The sequence below is a fragment of the Callithrix jacchus genome, chromosome 2, assembly GCF_049354715.1.
Source record: "Callithrix jacchus isolate 240 chromosome 2, calJac240_pri, whole genome shotgun sequence".
NCBI lineage: Eukaryota > Metazoa > Chordata > Mammalia > Primates > Cebidae > Callithrix > Callithrix jacchus.
Window position 1 is genome coordinate 171932062 of NC_133503.1, and position 20908 is coordinate 171952969.

Genomic DNA, 20908 nt, shown 5'->3' on the forward strand with positions numbered 1-20908 from the left:
CAAAATCAATGTGCAGAAATCACAAGCATTCCTATACACCAATAACAGACAAACTGATAGCCAAACCATGAGTGAACCCCCATTCACAATTGCTACAAAGAGAATAAAATACCTAGGAATACAATTAATAAAGGACGTAAAGGACCTCTTCAAGGAGAACTACAAACCACTATTCAAGGAAAATAAGAGAGGACACAAACAGTTGGAAAAACATTCTATGCTCATGGTTAGGAAGAATCAATATTGTGAAAACGGCCATGCTGCCCAAAGTAATTTATAGATACAATGCTAGCCCCATCAAGCTACCATTGACCTTCTTCATAGAACTGGAAAAAAAACATGTTAAACTTTATATGAAACCAAAAAAGAGCCTGCATAGCCGAGACAATCCTAAGCAAAAAGATCAAAGCTGGAGGCATCACGCTACCTGACTTCAAACTATACTACAAGACTACAGTAATCAAAACACTGGTACTGGTACCAAAACAGAGATATAGATCAGTGGAACAGAACAGAGGCCTTGGAAGCAATGCCACACATCTACAACTATCTGATCTTTGACAAACCTGACAAAAGCTAGCAATGGGGAAAGGATTCCCTGTTTAATAAATGGTGTTGGGAAAACTGGCTAGCCATGTGCAGAAAGCAGAAACTGGACCCCTTTAACACCAGATGAATTAAAGATTTAAACATAAGACTTAACACCATAAAAACCCTAGAAGAAAACCTAGGCAGTACCATTCAGGACATAGGCATAGGCAAGGACTTCATGACTAAAACACCGAAAGCAATGGCAACAAAAGCCAAAATAGACAAATAAAATCTAATTGAAGTTAGGAGCTTCTGCACAGCAAAAGAAATAGTCATTAAATTGAACTGGCAACCAATAGAATGGGAAAAATCTTTTGAAAGCTACCCAGCTGACAAAGGGCTAATATCCAGAATCTACAAAGAACTAAAGCAGATGAAAACCCATTCAAAAGTGGGCAAAAGATATGAACAGACACTTTTCAAAAAGAAGGTATTTATGAGGCCAAAAATATATGAAAGAATGTTCATCATCACTGGTCATTAAAGAAATGCAAATAAAAATCGTATTGAGATACCATCCCATGCCAGTTAGAATGGTGATCATTAAGAAATCTGGAGACAACAGATGCTGGAAAGGATGTGGAGAAATAGGAACACTTTTACACGCTGGTGGGAGTGTAAATTAGTTCAACTATTGTAGAAGAGAGTGTGGCAATTCCTTAAAGATCTAGAAATAGAAATTCCATTTGATCCAGCAATTCCATTACTGGGTATATACTCAAAGGATTATAAATCATTCTATTATAAAGACACATGCACATGTATGTTCATTGAGGCACTGTTTACAATAGCAAAGACTTGGAACCAACCCAAATGCCCATTGATGATAGACTGGACAGTGAAAATATGGCACATATACATCATGAAATACTTTGCAGCCATAAAAAGTGATGAGTTTGTGTCCTTTGTACGGACATGGGTGAACCTGGAAACCATTATTCTCAGTAAACTGATGCAAGAACAGAAAAGCAAACACTGCATGTTTTCACTCATAGGCAGGTGTTGAACATATTGACACAGAAAGGGGAACATCACACATTGGGGTAAGTTTGGAGGTGGGGGGCTAGGAGAGGCACAGTGAGGGGCAGGGAGGTTGGGAAGGGATAACACTGGGAGAAATGCCTGATGTAGGTGATGGAGGGGATGGGGACAGCAAACCACCATGGCATGTGTGTACCTAAGCAACAGTCCTGTGTTATCTACCCCAGAACTTAAAGTACAACAACAACAAAAATGAATTAGGCCACCATCCTCCAAACCCTGGAATGATAGAGCCACTGATAGCTTGCACCATGTGTCTGGAAAAGCCACAAGCACTCAACTCTAGCCCATGAGAGCAGCTGTGGGGGCTGAACCCTGCAAAGCCATGGGGACCGAGCTGCCTAAGGCTTTGGAAGATTATCCTTTGCAATAGTGTGCCCTGGACGGGAAACATGAAGACAAAGGCAATTATTTTGGAGGTTTGAGGTTTAATGACTGGCCTACTGGTTTTTGATCAGACTTGCATGGGGCCCATGTCCCATTCTTTTGTCTCATTTCTCACTTTTGGAATGGGAGTATTTACCTAATGCCTGCAACCCCATTATATTTTAGAAGGACCAACTTGTGTTTGATTTTACAGGCTCATAGGTGGAAGAAACTTGTCTCAGATGAGACTCTGGACTTTTGAGTTAGTGCTGGAAGAAGTTAAGTCATTGGGGACTGTTGGGAAGGCATGATTGCATTTTGCAATGTGAGAAGGATATGAAATTTGAAGGGGCTGGGAGTGGAATGATATGCTTTGTTTCTGTGTTCCCAACAAATCTCATGTCAAATTGTAATCCCTAGTGTTGGAAGCGGAGCCTGGTGGGAGGTGATTGGATCATGGTGATGATCCTTCATGAGTGGTTTATCACCATCCCTCCTTGGTACTGCATAGTGAGTGAGTTCTTATGAGATCTTGTCATTTAAAGGTGTGTGGCACCTCCCCCCGCCTTGCTGCTTCTCCAGCCATGTAAGACATGCCTCCTTCCCCTTTGCCTTCTGCTATGTTTGTAAGTTTCCTGAGGCCTCCCTAGAAGCCAAGCAGATGCCAACATCATGCTTCCAGTATCAGGTATTTCTTTATCGTAATGTGAGAATGGATTAATATGCCCATTCTTATAGATGATTTTTAAATAAATTTTCTTAGTTCTCAAGCCCCAACATCTCCCTTTGGATTTCTGTTCTCAATGAAAATACTAAAGCAATCGCAAGAGCGTTTTCACAAACTCTCATCATGATTATTGTCAATGTATCTACTGACAATTTATATTTGCATATGTTGCCATTTTCCTGTTAAACTCTCCAAGTACAGTCAAAAAAACAATGCCTCCATTTGCATAATAGACCCTGTTTCCTAGCTTATGCATAGATAATGTTCCAAGCATTCTTTCCTCTTTCCCAAATTACTAATTTTCTGCTATCTATTAGGCTATTCCCAATTAGTATATAAACAAACTGCTATTTCTATTATCATAAAATAAAAAACAAACTTCTCAATCTTCACTTCTCCTACTGGATGTGTATTGCCTCATTTCTCTGCTCCCCTTTACAGCAAAACTCCTCAGGAGAGTATCTCAACTCACTGTCTCTAGTTCTGTTCCTTGCATTCTGTCTTGAACTCACTTAACTGAATCTTTTCTTGTGTGGGGGAGAAAAGTTATATTACCTCTCACCCACCCCTAGATTCATGGCTGAGGCCCCTATAACAAAGGAAAAATTATCAAAAGAAAATCATATAAATTTGTTTAATATAAATTTTACATTACCTGAGAGCTTTCAAAATAAGGACTGGAAGAAAGAGGGAAGACTGTGTAATTTTTTTTTGTTTGTTTGAAAGAGAAAATAGAAAGAAAGGAAGAAAAAGAAAGAAGAAAGAAAAAGGAGAGAAAGAAAAAAAAAGAATAAAAGAGAGAAAGAAAGAGGAAGAGAAACAGGGAGAGAGAACGGGAATCTTGCTCTATTGCCCAGGTTAGAATGTAGTCTAAAAATGGGTATTAAAAACCTCTTTTATGCCAATAAATGTGCTTAATAATCGAGACAGGAAGGAATAAGGGAGGAAAATAACAAACAAGCAGCCGACCAATATTTCATTTAAACCTGTGAAATGCTATGCAATTGCTGAGAAGTGATTTAGTTCCAATTATGTGGTCACTTTTAGAATAGGTGTGATGTGATACTGAGAAAAATATATGTTTTGTGGATTTGGGGTGAAGAGTTCTGTAAATGTTTATTAAGTTTACTTGTTCCAGGTCTGAGTTCAAGTCCTGGATATCCTTGTTCATTTTCTGTCTTATTGATCTGTCTAATATTGACAATGTAGTGTTAAAGTTTCCCACTATTATTATGTGGGAGTCTAAGTCTCTTTTTAAGTTATTAAGAACTTGCCTTATGTTTCTGGGTGTTCCTGTATTGGGTATGTATATATTTTCAATCGTTAGCTCTTCTTGTTGAGTTGATCCTTTTACCATTATGTAATGTCCTTCTTTGTCTCTTTCGGTCTTTGTTGCTTTAAAGTCTATTTTATCAGAGATGAAAATTACAAGTCCTACTTTTTTTCCCTCTCCATTTGGTTGGTAAATCTTCCTCCATCCCTTTGTTTTGAGTCTTTGTGTATCCTTGCATGTGAGATGGGTCTGGATGCAGCATACTGATGGGTTTTGGCTTTTTATCCAATTTGCCTGTCTGTGTCTTTTGATTGGAGCATTTAGTCCATTTAAATTTAGGATTGATATTGATATATGTGAGTTTGATACTGCCAGTTAATGCTAGTTGGCTGTTTTGCCCATTAGTTGATGTAGGCTCTTCATTATGGTGATGCTCTTAACCTTTTGGTATGTTTTTGGAATGACTGATACTGGTTGTTCCTTTCTATATGTAATGCTTCTTTCAGAAGCTCTTGTAAAGCAGGCCTGGTGGTGATGAAATCTCTGAGCACTTGCTTGTTCACAAAAAATTTTGTTTTTCCTTCACTTATGAAGTTTAGTTTGGCTGGATATGAAATTCTGGGTTGAAAACTCTTTTCTTTAAGGATGTTTAATATAGGCCCCCACTCTCTTCTGGCTTATAGAGTTTCTGCTGAGAAATCTGCTGTGAGTCTGATAGGCTTCCCTTTGTGGATAACCTGACCTCTCTCTCTGCCTGCCCTTAGTATTTTCTCCTTCATTTCAACCCTGATGAATCTAATAATTACGTGTCTTGGGGTTGTTCTTCTTGAGGAATATCTTTTTGGTGTTCTCTGTATTACCTGGAGTTGAGTATTGTCCTGCCTTGCTAGGTTGGAAAAGTTTTCCTGGATAATATCCTGAAGAATATTTTCCAGCTTGGATTCATTCTCTTCATCACATTCAGGTACACCTTTCAAATGTAGATTAGATCTTTTCACATAGTCCCATATTTCTTGGAGACTTTGCTCATTCCTTTTTACCCTTTTTTCTCTAAACTTGTCTTCTCATTTTATTTCATTAAGTTGGTGTTCGACCTCTGATATCCTTTTTTCTGCTTGATCAATTTGACTGTTAAAATGTGCATAATTCATGAAGTTCTCGTATTGTGTTTTTCAGCACCATTAATTCACTTATATTCCTCTCTAAATTGTCTATTCTCATTAACATTTCATCAAACCTTTTTTTGAGGTTCTTTGTTTCTTTGCATTGGGTTAGAACATGTTCTTTTAGCTCACAGAATTTTCTTATTATCCACCTTCTGAAGCCTGATTCTGTCAATTAATCACACTCATTCTCCATTAGGCCTTGTTCTGCTGCTGATGAGGAGCTGCCATCCTGTGTAGGAGGAGAGACACTCTGATTTCGGGTATTTTCAGCCTTTTTGTGCTGGTTTCTTCCCACCTTTGTGGATTTATCCACCTGTCATCTTTGTAATTGCTGACTTTCAGATTGGGTCTCTGAGTGGACATCCAGCTTGTTGGTGATGATGTTTTATCTGTTTCTTAGTTTTCCTTGGCAGACGCCCCTCCCCCACAGAGCTGGACCTTCCCAGCTTCAGCTGTGCTTGCTGTGAAACTCTCAATCCTCAGCGCTTCCAATTGGTGTTTTTATGTAGGGCAATTTCCCCTGCAGCGACCCACTGCACTGGCTGAAACAGCGGCATTGAGATTCATGGTGCTCTTCTGCCCGGGAATCTCTCGGTTGGCTCCCCACTTCAGTCCCCTTTTCAATCAGCTGAATGGGTGACTCTGTCTTCCTGGAGCTCCAAATGCCAACCAAAAGGGCCCCCAGTCCCATATACTCCACACTGAGAACCACTGCACCAGGATGCCAGCAAGACAGCCGCGCCGGCAAAAAGAGTCACGCTGGTGACCCATGGGGCTTCTCCGCTGGGAATCTCCTGGTCTGTGGGCAACAAAAATACATCTGGTAGCATGGCGTCCACTTACTCTCTGTGCCTTCACTGGGAGCTATAATCCTGAGCTGCTGCTAGTCAGCCATCTTGGATCTCTTTCACCTGTGTATTTTTATGAAAAGTCATGCAGAAATATGATTGGAGGACAAAAGGACATATCTAATGTTAAGAAACTGATGGGAACTTAGCAAAACCTGTTTATTCAGATTCTTCTTGGCATCTCTGTATCTTCAAGTATAAAGACATTCCTTTCCTTGAGGTATAGGATAGGCACCTCAGGATAAAGTTTTTATGATGACCTAGACCTACATTCAAAAGTCAGAGGATTTTTTTCTTACCTGCTTCAAGGGAGAAGGGTGAGGGAAAGGTGAGCCTGACTGCTATGGTTTGAATGTGTCCTCCAAAAAACATATATTGGAAATTTAATCCCCAGAGCAACAGTGTTGAGAAGTGAAACATTTAAGAGGTAATTAAGTTCCATGGCTCTGCCCTCATAAATAAATTTATGCCATTATTACAGAAATTGGCTCATTATCCTGAGAGTAGCTTTGCATAGAATAGAGTTGGGCCATTTCTTGCTCTCTCTCACCATGTGATGTCTTCCATCATATTAAGATGCAGCAAGAAGGCCATTATGAGATGTGGCTTCTCAATCTTGGACTTCCCAGCCTCCAGAACCAAGAGCCAAGTAAACTTCTACTTTTTATAAATTATCCAGTCTGTGGTATTCTGCTGTAGCATCAGAAAATGTATGAAGACAATGACCTTCTTGTTTCTGCTGTTTCTTCAAATGTCAAGGTACCACATTTTGGGATGCTGTGTCCTAAACCCCATCAACTGCATCATCTTCTAAAACCTTTCTTGTCAAGTTCACCAAAGACCTTCATTTTACCAAATCCAGAGCTACAATCATTGTCTTACTTGAACTTAAATACCATATGACATTGTTGATCACCACTACTTTCCTGGAAACCATTTTATCCCTTGGCTTCCAGAATACCACCTTTTTTCATGTTTTCCTTTGCCTAACTGGCTGCAGTTTTATAGTCTCCTTTTTATCTTTTTCTCCTATTTATCTTAACATTGGATCTCTAGTCCTTTCTATGTACACTCATTTCATAATGTCATCTAGTTTCATCTGTATGAAGAAAATTCCCAGGTCGGGCATGGTGACTCACGCCTGTAATTCCGGCACTTTGGAGGCCAAGGTGGGTGGATCATGAGGTCAGGAGTTCGAGATCAGCCTGGCCAATATGGTGAAACCCTGTCTCTACTAAAAATACAAAAAATAGTTGGGTGTGATGTCTGCCGCCTGTAGTCTCAGCTACTCGGGAGGCTGAGGCAGGACTATCACTTGAACCCAGGAGGCAGAGGTTGCAGTGAGCCGAGATTGTGCCACTGCACTCCAGCCTGGGCAACAGAGTGAGACTCTGTCTCAAAAAAAAAAAAAAAAAAAAAGAAAGAAAGAAAGAAAAAAGAAAAATAAGAAAATTCCTAAATCTGGCTCTATCCTGACTTTTTCTTTGAACTTCAGATTCAAATTGCATATTTGATTATTCCACTTAAATGTCTAATAGTCATCTCAAACAAAATATCCAGAAGAGAATTTATGTTTTCCCCAACACCTACTTCACCTATAATCTCCATCTTTTATGATAGTAACTCTATTCTATCAAAGATTTTATTTATTTTCATTACTGCTATATCCCTAGGAACTACACTCTGGTACATTCATGCAACACATATTTGCTAAATGAATGAATATTAATGATTATAGCACTGGACCAGGTGCAATGGCTATACCAGCAATCCCAGCACTTTGGGAGGCAAACGTGGGAGGACTGCTTGTGTCCAGGAGTTTGAGACTGGCCTAGGCAACATAGCATGACCTTCTCTCTACAAATCAAAAAACAGCATGCTTGTAGTCCTAGGTACTTGGGAGGCTGAAGTGAGAGGATCTCTTGGGCCTGAGAGGTCAAGGCTGCAGTGACATGTGATTGTGTCACTGCACTCAGCCTGGGCAACAGAATAAGAGCTGGTCTCCTCTCTCTCTCTCTCTTGCACACGCACACACACACACACACATAATATTATAGCACTTTATTGCATCCAGGAACCACATTCATAACAAGGCTCTATTTCTGAGGTCAGGCATGGTGGCTCATGCTTGTAATTTTAGTGCTCTGGGATACCAAGGTGGGAGGACTCCTTGTGGCTGCAATTTCAAGGCTAGACCACATCTATACAAAAAAAAATCAGTTGGTTGTGGTGATGCACATTTGTCCCATCTACTTGGGAGGCTGAGGCAAGAGAATTACTAGAACCCAAGAGTTAGAGGCTACAGTGAGCTGTGATAGCACCACTGCATCCCAGCCTGAGCAACAAAGCAAGACTCTCTCTCTTAAAGAAAAAAAAAACCTATATGTCCTCCCTTTCTCTCTTTCTTATTTTGTATTTAGAATTCATAAGTAATAATCTTAAATTTAACTTAAGACTTCTTTACTTTCAGACTTCTTCTGCAACAACATCTGACTTGGCTGTTTGACTTAATTTGACAAGGATTGGCTTTGGCAATTAGGTATATGACAGACATTCTCCACTTGTTGAATGAGTAAAATCTGCAAGTGCATTTAAAGCACAAATGAAGAGAAAATAATTTTATTGCAAAATACATGACAATGTAATTTTTTAACAATAGTTTATTCTTAAATGTACGACAGACTCCAAGACAACATTTTATTCTAGCCAGGTGGCAAGACATGTTATGGCAGATCTTTAAATATGAATGGAATCAAGGGGCACCATTGCCTCAGGCGCAGGAACAGTTTATGGTTTCCTAGATTTATTAATTCCACCTGAGGAAGCAAAGGCCTTTCTCATGGTCTTTGCTTTTAGCTTCCTGAGTTTCTTCTGCTCCTCCATTTTAGGAGGCATGGCGGACGGATCACTTGAGGCCAAAAGTTTGAGACCAGCCAGGCTAATATAGCAAAACCCTCTCTCAACTAAAAATAGAAAAAATTTATCCAGGCATTGTGGCACACACCTGTAATCCCAGTTATGGGGGTGGCTGAGGCACTAGCATTGCTTGAATTTGGGAGGCGGAGGTTGCAGGGAGTTGAGATCTTGCCACTGCACTCCAGCCTGGGCAACAGAGTGACACTCTGTCTCAAAAACGAAAAAAAAAAAAAAAAAAAGATTTGAATCACCGTTTTGCCTAAGAGATGCTCCTGGATAACTCCTACGTGAAAGTGCTCCAGGTGAAAGACCTAAGAATGTAGTAATTCTCCGATTGTAACACAACATAAACAGGATACTAGACAGAAAATTAAAAGTGCAATTTGGGTAACGCTGGTGCTTTACTTAACTGCAGGTAGCAAAGAGTAGTTGGAGAGAAATGGGAACAATGAAAAAATGAGCAAAAGTTATTTGCAGTACAGCACAAGTACCATAGAGGGGCGCTGGAAGACTGAGGGACAGAGAGGCCTTTGGCTGACCCAGCTGGAAGGGAGCTGGCTCTTGGGGCAAGCGCGGGAAAAACAAAATGGCGGCGGTTCTCCAAAGATGTTCATCCCCGCAAGGATGTAACTGGATTTGTGACAGCGAGTTGGCTTGGGCAACAGATTTCCAGCGACATAGAACGCGAAGCTCTTCCAAGCACAGTTGGTGAGTTGGAGTCAGTGCTGATGGAGGGGAGCCATGATGATTTCACTTGGGAGATGCTACAAGTCCATCCTGACCACTCCTGGTTTGACTCATGCAGAGCAGTCTGTGTGTCTTACACATAGAAGTGAGAGCACCTCAGGATTTCACATGCCACTTAGGAAAAGGAATGCAGTGTTGGTTGTAAATGAATAATGGGTTTGCTTACTAAAGACACCCAGGATCTCTTTGTGACTGTAATGATACCTGTGTACGCACAAATTTACTTTCCAAAGGCAGTTAGTGTCTCGTTAAATCAACTACTTAACTTTGTAGAAAGAGTACTTTATATTTCAGAGCCTCCTGGGTTGCTGGAAAGTCTGTGCAAGTAGCGATCTAGGAGAATTCCTCCAAAATTTCACAGATGATGGTGCTGCAGAGACGATTTTCCCAGTCGTAACCATTCAGGTGTTCAGTTGCAGTTGTTTACTACCAACTTGTTTATTGGATTTGAAGCAAAACGGGCTAGTCGAATGTAGATCTAATAATGTCTCCAAGACAAAAATAACTGTTTAGATTCTCAATCATTTCACATTATCTAAACTCTGATTTCTACTCCACCTTCCTTCTCTCCTTCAGAAGCAGAAGTAATCTCCAGTTTTCCTAGCAGCTACTCTTGCCTATAGAGGAAAATCAAATTTTTAAATCTGACATTTAGGGACCTTCACAAGTTACCTCAGTCTATGTTTCTTATTTTATTTTTTATGATGTCCTTATGTGGAGTCCCAGCACAGTCCATCTGTTTCTCTGCCATATGAATATGACTTCAGGATACAGCATGTGCCAGATTGAGATACAAAATATGATTGGTGATCACTTTTAATAGGACAATCAAGAAAATTGTCAGTAAAGAGATGTCATTTGAACTGGTTCCTGATTTGCTGGTTTTCAAGGCATGGGTTTAGAGGGAAATACTGAGCTATTGGTGAGAACTTAGATGTGGCCCAGCTTTTTAGGAAATTTATTCAAATGAAAGACACCAGCAAACCAGGGACCATTTGTTTTGGTCTTTTCTTATTATATTCTATGCCAGTCGGGTAAAAGTGTCTGTCTCCATTAGAAGTGTACTTAGGTATCTTTCAACACATAGAGTCGTGAAGTAGGGACTTCCTGAAATTTGATCCACTAGTAGGCAGAATTTGATAGAGGGGCACTTCTGTCTAGTATCCTGTTTCTGTTGTGTTACAGTCAGAGAATGACTACATTCTTAGGTCTTTCACCTGGAGCACTTTCACATAGGAGTTATCCAGGAGCATCTCTTAGGCAAAACAGTGATTCAAATCTTTTTTTTTTTTTCGTTTTTGAGACAGAGTGTCACTCTGTTGCCCAGGCTGGAGTGCAGTGGCAAGATCTCAGCTCCCTGCAACCTCCGCCTCCCAGATTTAAGCAATGCTAGTGCCTCAGCCACCCCAGTAACTGGGATTACAGGCGTGTGCCACAATGCCTGGATAAATTTTCTATTTTGAGTTGAGAGAGGGTTTCGCCATATTGGCCTGGCTGGTCTCAAACTTCTGGCCTCAAGTGATCTGCCTGCCATGCCTCCTAAAATGGTGAATCAGATCTTTATTGTCAACCTGGGATTAGAAAAAAATAAATCCTTAATTAAGACTCTGAGAGTATAGATCCTAGACCCAGCAGTGCCGCTGGATGCTGAAAAAAACAAAACAAAAACTTCCCCTGCCCTGGTTTTCCCACCTGTGAATTTATATAGTAGTAATTTTTCTTACTTTTTAGTGTGCAGTGGAAATTAAATGTTAAAATATGCAAACATTTTCCCATGAAATAAAAAAAAACCTTAAAATACAAAGGATCAAATTCCAAACTTTTTGTTCTCTGTGAAGGTACAATTAAGAAAAATGTTGTAGCAAACCACATGGCACGTGTGTACCTATGTTACAAACCTGCACGTTCTGCACGAGTACACCAGAACTTAAAGTATAATATAAAAAAAAGTCTCTTGTAGGCAATACGTTGCTGAATGTGGTTAGATTTTATTGCTCCTCTTTCTTCTCTCTTAAATGTAACACAAAAGCTTCTTTGAGTAAGTTCACTTCATTTGCATTTATTGTAATTAATGTAACAATGGGGCATTTTCTGCCATCTTAAAAAAAAAGAAAAATGAAAAACATAGGTATTCAAATGTGTTAGATGGTGCAGGTGAAGTTCAGGAGAGTCAGGACTTTGTTTTGCATTATATGTTCAGTTCACTTTATCAACATACAGTGGGTATGTGAAGAGTGACAGTATGTCTGTCACATATATCTGTCACGTACTGACACTGTTCACATACTCACTGTATGTTGGTAAGGTGAATGAATGAATGACTGGCTGGAGGCATTTAGGAGCCTTCTGCTAGCTGGCTGCCCTGGCTGCCAAAGCTCTGTATCTAGGTGACTTGCTGAGTGGAGTCTCCAAACTGTGTATGTCTTAAGGATATCTTGCTTCCACCTGCTTTTCTCCCTGTTTGGATAATAGTAACAGGCAGCATTGCTTGAGGACCAAATATGTACCACTTCTTTACATAAACCATTGGTAATCCCCACAACCCTGAAAAATTGTTTATTTCTATTTGAAATATTAGGAACTTATGCTCAGAGAGGTTAAATAACTTACTAAAAATGGCATAGCTAATGTGTCAGTTTGGATATGTTAGATTATGCTGTAATAATAAACAATCTCTAAATCTCAATTTGAGGGTTAATACTGAGTATCAACTTGATTACATTGAAGGATGCAAAGTATTGATCCTGGGTGTGGCTAAGGGTGTTGCCAAAGGAGATTAACATTTGCATCAGTGGGCTGGGAAAGGCAGACCCATTCTTTATGTTGGTGGACACCATCTAATTAGCTGCCAGAGCGGCTAGAATATAAAGCAGGCAGAAAAATGTGAAAAGACAAGACTGGCCTAGCCTGCCAGCCTACATCCTGCTCCGGTGCCGGATGTTTCTTACCCCAGAATATCGAACTCCAAGTTCTTTAGTTTTGGGACTCAGACTGACTCTCCTTGTTCCTCAGCTTGTAGACCACTATTGTGGGACCTTGTGATCATGTGAGTTTATACTTAATAAACTGCCCTTTATAAATATATCTGTCATATTAGTTTTGCACCTGTAGAGAACACTGACTAATACACTCAGTAACTTAACATGTAATGATTTATTTCTTACTTGTAATACGTATTCACTGGGAGTCAGCAGGAATGCCCTGCTTATTATACTTAGGGATCCGGGTTGCAGAGCAGCAACCATCACAAATATTCCTATACTAGAAGGAAAGGCATCTCTGGAGAGTGTCATACCAGCAACAAATGCTTTACATAGAAGTGGGATCCATCCCTTCTTTTCATCAGACTCTGACTAGGATTAGTTGTATGACTCCACCTATCCACAGGTGGGCCAGGAAGTATAGCTCTACCGTGTGTCTGGAGGATAGAGCCAGACATTTTGGAGGTGATGCAAATGACTACCAGAGCTAGTAAGTGAAAGACTTGGTTTCTGAATCCAAAAATATTTGACTCCAAAGCCAGGTTTATTTCGCAAAACCACATGGCTTTACTCAACTTGCCTGGAGTTCTGGGTCTGGGGAATATTCATACCATTTGACTTTCTGTTGCCTTTCAGTGAGTGTTGTCTTCACCCTAAATCTTCTTAGGCTGAGAATAACTCTTCTCTCTTGGTAGTCATACCAGAAAGCATGACCCCTTTGGCCTCAGGCAGATAAGGGCTTGAAAATCAGACCCTGGTAGGGTATGGCACTAGTCCCTGTTCCTGCTAGAGAAGGCTGCCCAGCTATACCTATGCAGAAGTAGCATCAAACCACTTTCTGCTATTCCAGTCCCAGAAGCGCTAGATTGACTTCTAGTCCCAGAGCAGCTGGAGTGACCTAGCAATTGGCTAGGTACATGCTGAACTTCAGAAGATGTGTGCTGGGCCAAAACCAGGACTTCTTCCTACAAACTTGGATGGAGCTGATGACAGTGGCCTGTCAACGGTGCTGTGACTGTAGTTTAGGGTCATTCACATTTCTCTTTATAGGAAGCCCATGGTAGGAGTTTAGAGGAGGCTGCCCTGCAAATAGCCACGAATCAGAAGTCAAGAGCTTTGAAATCAGTCCTGGCTCTGTCATCACTAGCTGTGACCTGGGGTGAATAATTTAATGTCTGTGAAGTGTGAGTTTCCTTATCTGGAAAAAGAATGGCAATTACACATTTTCAAGAAGAAAATGCCAATTTGCAAATAATGTGAAAGGCTAACATCTGAATAGTGCTTGATATTTTACAAAGTTTTTAAACTGCCCTGATGTGTAGGTGTGATCACCATGATTTCCCCATTGAAGAAACTAAGTCTTGTTGGATTAGGTGAGTTGCCTAAAGTCTCACAATTAATAAATAACAGAAGTAGGACTTGAATATAAGACCCTGTCACCAAATCTGATATTCCTTCCCTTGTCTGAGTCTCTAACTGGGGTGGCCCATAGGATGTGAAAAGGAACACACAAGTAAAGAAAGTGGGAGGCAGAGAGAAAGCAGTAGAAGATTTGGATCCTTGAAGACCAGATTAGAATTCCAGCTTTTCCATTTACTGGTTTGTAGTCCTTGAAAAGCCACTTCATCTTTCTTTTTCTGCTTGGCAAATGTAGACAGGGCTGATAGTCATCTGGTATATAATAGTACAGCCATATTGCTTCTTAAAATACTGAAATCCTTTCATACTATTTAGTGAATACCCATTCCAGCTGACCCACTCATTTGAGGTCCCCTCCCACCTCTTTATACTTTAGCAACAAAAGGGTTAATAGGCTTAGCAGGGGACATTGAGGACCCACTTCACTCCAGGCTATGGCTAGTCTTAAACTATATTGATTATTAGATGTTTCAAATATTATCAATCACTAGGAATAACGGCTACAAAGATGAGAGGGTCAGCCGTAAACCTTAAAACACTATTTTCTCAAATGTCATAGCAATGCCTTCTGGGAAAATAATTCTATTGTGTAGAAAACGCTACATAGAATTTTACCTAGGAAAGACTTATTGTGCGTTAGTCTATTTAAGACTCTGAGATGGCCTGTTGTAAAGGAACTTATTTTACATTTTTAGCTTTGATTTTTCTAATATTTGAGAATATAATTCATTTTTTCCCCATATCACCTGTCATATCCTCTCCTAATTTTCTGAATCTTAGTTTTTGACCCTGAGCTTATTATTTTCTATGTCTACTCATTTCCTTACAGTACATCTTTCTACGTGATGGCTCACATGGTTTGTACCCCAGATGCTCTTTAGTCCAGTGTAGAGACAGTCAACTTCTTATGGTAGATTTATTGCAGGTTATTCTAGAGTTCAGCCTTCCTAGAGTGACAGGAACAAGAAAAAAACAATAGTATTATCAGCAGCAGTGGCAGCTAGTGTTGACTGAGCGCTTTTGATATGTTGAGGACTCAGCTGAGTGCTGTACATATTATGCTGGTTATGGTGCTTGACTCTGTTTTATTTCAAATGATCAGTCTAAGCCAAGGGGCAGTCAACTATGGCCTGTGGGCTATTCAGTCCTAGGCCTGTGATTGTAAGACACATAAGATAAGGATTTATTTTTTTATGTTTTTACAAGTTTGCAAAAAGAATAGTGTGTTACAGAGACTGCATGTGGCCCACAAAGCCTGTGCTATCATTTTTCCCTTTATAGAAAAAGTGCCAATACATGATAATCCCACTTCGCTTTCTAATGGCTGGAATAGGTTTAGACATGTGGTCCATTCAAACAATAAATAGTCATTGACTCCTAACCACTACTTGAATGTTAGGGGTACAGCAGTAAACAAAACAAACACGAAGTCATATTCTTGTGTATCTTACATTATAGCTAGTTCTACTTAATGAGATATAAATCTGTAATTGTTGGTTAAAGCGTTTCACACCTAAGTATGCAATATTGCAGATATTTCCTTTTTATGTTTAGATATTCCTCTCCTTAAATGTGATCGTTCCAACTCATAACTGTAAGGGGAATCAGCTCAAGAAAGACCCAATACATGAAGGATGATGGAGAAGAGAGTTGAGAATAAGTTAATTAGGCTAGTAAGTCAATCAACCTTGAAATCTGCCTTATCTTAGGACTTACCAGTATATTAGATAATAATTTTATTGTTTAAGTCCTTTTAAATCAGTTTTCTGTTACCTAAATTAACTAAAGTTATATGTATACACATATATTGCCTAATTTAATTCTTATGACAATGCTATGAAATATTTATTCCACTTTACAGAGGAAGAATCTTAAGATCAGAGAAATTAATTAATTACATACTCAACATATTAAGTAACTGAATCAAGATGAGAACTCAGGTCTCTCTGACTCGAGTTCAATATCTCCTTCTTCCAGAATTTCTAAGCAGTGGGAATTTTTAGAGAGAAAGTCAGGAAGCCAATACAGAGACAGTGTTTTTATGTCCTGAACCTGTATATATTACTTATTATTGAGTTTCATTCTCTTTCAGTCTCGCTCTGTCACCCAGGCTGGAGTGCAGTGGCGCAGCAACTTCTGCCTCCCAGGCTCAAGCAATTCTCCTGCATCAGCCTCCTGAGTAGCTGGGATTACAGCCCTGTGCCATGGCTAATTTTTGTATTTTTAGTAGAGATGGTGTTTTGCCATGTTGGCCAGGCTGGTCTTGAACTTGTGACCTCAAATGATCCGTTTGCCTTGGCCTCCGAAGGGATTATAGACATGAATCACCACACTTGGCCAAGTAATGTCTCTTGACTCCCATCCCACTATGAGAAGATAGCATTTTCCCATTTGTTGGGCATTTATTGTCCTAAGACAATTGTATAATATACATGAAGATTAAGGGAGAGGGAGAATCTGTCAGTTTCTTTCCATCTTCTCCAGCAACACCTGATTACTTTTCACCTTGTCTACTCCAGCAATAAATTCTCACCTGGTCTATGTTAATTCACTCTGGCTTTCCAATTCAGTCTTCACATTGCAACTAGAAGATAAAGACAGATTTTTAGGCCAGGCATGGTGGCTCACACCTGTAATCCTAGCACTTTGGGAGCCAGAGGCGGGTGTATCTCCTGAGGTCAGGAGTTCAAGACCAACTTGGCCAACATGGTGAAACTCTGTCTCTACTAAACATACAAAAATTAGTCAGGCGTGGTTGCAGGTGCCTGTAATCCCAGCTAGTTGGGAAGCTGAGGCAGGAGAATCACTTGAACCCAGGTGGCAGAGGTTGCAGTGAGCCAAGATCATGCCTTTTCACTCCAGCCTGGGCAAAAGGGTGGAAATCCATCTAAAAAAAAAAAAGACAGATTTTTAATATGGTCTATAAAGCCTCTTTGACTTCATTTTTTCTCAAGTGGCCTTCTGCTTTCGCTGTTCCTGTGTACTCGCTTTTATCAGCCATTAGTTTCTGCTTGGGATGATCTTTCTTTCTCCTTCTATGCCCAATAAACAGCTCTTTGTCCTTTTGATATCTGTTCAAGCTTTTCTTTTCATATAAGCCTTTTCTGATATCCCTGACTAGATTGACTCCTATCGTAAGCTCTCAATGGACCTTGTTCACTTCCTTCAAAGCACATGGCACAATTGTAGTTTTTCATTTATATCTATTCACCCTACTATATTATATGCTCTAGGAGAGGAGTGGCCACATCTGCTACCCAGTGTGTGACACACGATAGTTGCTTAATAAATACTTGTGGAATGAATGTATAATGTATACAAAAAAGACATTTTACATTTGATCAGTAATTTAAAGCATAGATTTCAGAGCTCAGGTTGTAGCAGTCTGACTACCTGCAGGAAATAAGTGAGATCCTCAAATGGAACAATTTCATTTGGAACAAGGGAAGTTCAACCTAGGGACTATTTACATAGTTGTAACTTGGTTATAAGGGAAAGTAACAAGGGATGGTGAAGCATCCTGGGGTGAGCAATAGTGAATGAGAAGTTGGTAGCCCTAAAACTGCATGGGCAACTGAAGGGAGAAGTTTGGCCTTAAACAGAATAGCCATGGATCTAGAAGAGAGCCACCGGATAGGTGCTGTGGCCATTGTGGGTCCCAGCCAAGCCAGTGAAGATCTGCAGTGTCTGGTCATGTCAGAATTATAAAAGCAAGAAAAAAACACTGTTATCAGCAGCACTCTCTTTCCTTCCTTGATCTCCATCCAGTGCCTACCATTGGCTAAACCCAACTGAAATCCAGAGGGTAGAGAACTAAATGATGTTCATAAAGGACGGGACTTTCAAGGCACAGAGCTGGGTGGAAAATGGAGAAAATGGATCTGACAGGACAAGTAAAAAATCCCAGCCATTGGTTATTGGGACAATACTCAAGTTTTAAAGAATCGCTAAGATAGGTAGTGCAAAAGGGTAGCTTGGAAAGTTTTATTATAATAGGAAGCAGTTACTAAAGCTTGAGAGTTATATTCATGATAGCTATAAAAAGTTTTCTTACCATGGAAATGTCATGATTAATTAAATGGATTAATGAAAAGTGTAAGGTCTGACTACGTCGTGGATGGCATGGCAACTTTGTAACCTGTGCATACACCTCTGGAGGGCCTTCCAGAATTAGAAAAGCTGAAGTAGCTGGAAAATCATGAAAAGTGGAAGAACTATCAACCCCTGCGGCACCTAACTAACCTGAGACATTCTTCTGTTGTTTCTTATTCCAGCCTCAATTGACACAGCCAATGGACTTTGTAACTGACCTTGGTCACCTCGTGACTCCACACTCTACACCCCGTCCCAGGTTGCAAACCTACAGCTGTCTCCCAGTTTGCAAAAAAACCACCCTAAACTGTAACTTTCTACTGTTTACCCCAAACCTATAAAACCAACTTCTATCCCATGCCTTTCGCTTACTCCTTTTTCGGACTCAGTCCACTTGCACCTGGGTGAATAAACAGTCCTGTTGCTCACACAAAGCCTGTTTGCGGGGGGGGGGGTCTCTTCATTCAGAGTGCACCTTTTAACAAAAAGTACATGGGATTTAAGTTAGATGTGAGATAGAGTCTTAGCTCTGCCATGTCGTGGTTTTCTTCTTTGTAGGGTGAGGATTATAATGCCTTTCTCATCGGGTAATTGTAAGAATCCAATGTCTGGCACATAGTAGGTGCTCATGAAATGGTAACTATTGTGGGAAAGGTATGTGGTTATTGTCTGCTATGGCCTAGCACTATCATAAGGTCTCCTCCTGGGAGCTTTTGATGTAATTAGGCAAGCAAAGCCACCAGGGATGGAGCAATTAGAGACTAATAGAACAGGAAATAATCAAAGACTCAATTGTATATTAAGATCCACAGGAAAGATGCAGGTCACAAGCTGTGACAGATCTGTAGTGAAACTAGACCACTCCTCACCCCACTCCATCTGCCACCCGCCCCCCACCCTGGATCTTTAAGGAACCTTCAAGTTGTAAAAGCTAGTGCGTTGCAGATAATGAGGACTGTGTAAGTCAATGAACTTTACCGAGTCATTCAGCTACGTACAATCAAACCACAGGCTATACAATCAAACCACAGGCTATCCAAGCCAAGAAAAGCAGGAGCAATTCAGAACTCCTTAGTGTGTATTTCTACCTTAAGACTAGTGACATTACAAAGACCAGCTCTGATACATTGTTTGAAAGTGACGGGTTCCCTCCCAACCCCCACTCACTTGCCCACTTAGTAAAAGTGCTGTTTGCTTACTTGGTGCCAAATGGCTACGTGTTTACATGAAGGGCAGATTAAAGACCACATCGTACTTTTCCTTGCCATTGTGTAAAGGGCATTATTTTCCATGCTGATAAGATCTGGAGGAAATAATAAAGCACAAAGGACTTTTATTTTAATCACTAAGCACTCACCCTATCCCACAGAAAGCCCAAAGTTTTTTCTGCTTCTCCTTGTTTCAAGGCATCTGCCATTAGAGAAAGTAGTCAAGTGGCTCAGAATTTATCCAAAGGGGACTGCACATTGGGAAGGGGTTGAGAGAAAGGGATAAAGCAGCAGAATTTGATGACCCAGAGGAAACACTGAAGTGACAGTATTGATGCCTGGAGTTTACTACATGCAACTGCTATGGGGTCTGAGTAAAGAGTCAGAATAATATGATTCTTGCATTCAATAGCTTGAGACATATTGGCAAAGAGGAGCAGATGCCACCTGCGTAAGTAAATCAGAGCATATTAGCAATGGACTTGGATAATTCCCACTTCACCCACATAGCCTTCTGTCCTGTGATGCTCTCTGTCTTCTCCATATTTTCTTCAAACAAGGTTAGCAATTCTTCTGTTGTCTCTCTGTTTTTTCCAGTTATGTTTGTGCTTTATGTTGTCTCTGTTTACTCTTCTATTTGAAGTCACATTGGACCAGAAACCAAGAGACCTATTTCAGGCATTAGCTTTGCCATATGTCAGTGAATTTACCCTTTTAGAACTTCCAGTTTTCTTAACTGTTAAGTAATAACTATTTGCTGTAGTTAACATTATTGAGAAACCAGAGAAATACATGTATGTAGAAGTAGTTTTTTAAATTTGAGATAATATTTACAAATGACTGAATGCATAGATCTTAAGTGTACAGTTTGATGAGTTTTAGAGAATGTGTATAGGAGTACCTCACTTTATCATGCATTTCAGGTACTTTTTTTTTTTTAATTTAAGATTCGTGACAACCCTGCATCAAGCAAGTCTGTTGGTGCCATTTTTCCAATAGCAGGTGCTCACTTCATGTCTCTGTATCATGTTTTGGTAATTCTTGCAATATTTTCAACTTTTTAATGGTTGTTGTATCTGTTATGGTGATCCATAATCACTGATATTGATGTTACTATTGTAATTGTTTTGGGGTGCCACAAACCATGCCCCTATAAAAGAGCAAACTTAATAAATGTGTGAGTTCTGACTGCCCCGGCAACTGGCTGATTCCCTTCTCTCTCCCTTTCCTTAGGCCTCCCTATTCCTTGAGACACAGCAATGTTTAAATTAGGCCATTTAATAACCCTACAATGGCCTCTAAGTGTTCACATGAAAGCAAGAATTACATGTCTCTTACTTTAAATAAAAAACTAGAAATGACTAAGCTTTGTGAGGAAGGCATGTTGAAAGCTAAAACAGGTTAAAATCCACGTTTCTTGGACCAAACAGTTAGTGAAGTTGGTGAATGCAAAGGAAAAGTTCTTGGAGGAAATTTAAAGTGCTATTCCAGTGAACACATGAATGATAAGAAAGCTAAATAATCTTCTTGCTA

General features: G+C 40.0%; 1 protein-coding gene across 1 annotated transcript in view; it reads left to right on the forward strand.

The window, feature by feature from the left end:
• Positions 1-20908, forward strand: part of LOC144581659 (uncharacterized) — a 431789-nt gene that overhangs the window by 39082 nt on the left and 371799 nt on the right. The window contains exon 2 of the mRNA XM_078365992.1: positions 9472-9636. Coding sequence (XP_078222118.1) covers positions 9472-9636 — 165 coding nt within the window. The remainder of the gene's footprint in view (positions 1-9471; positions 9637-20908) is intronic.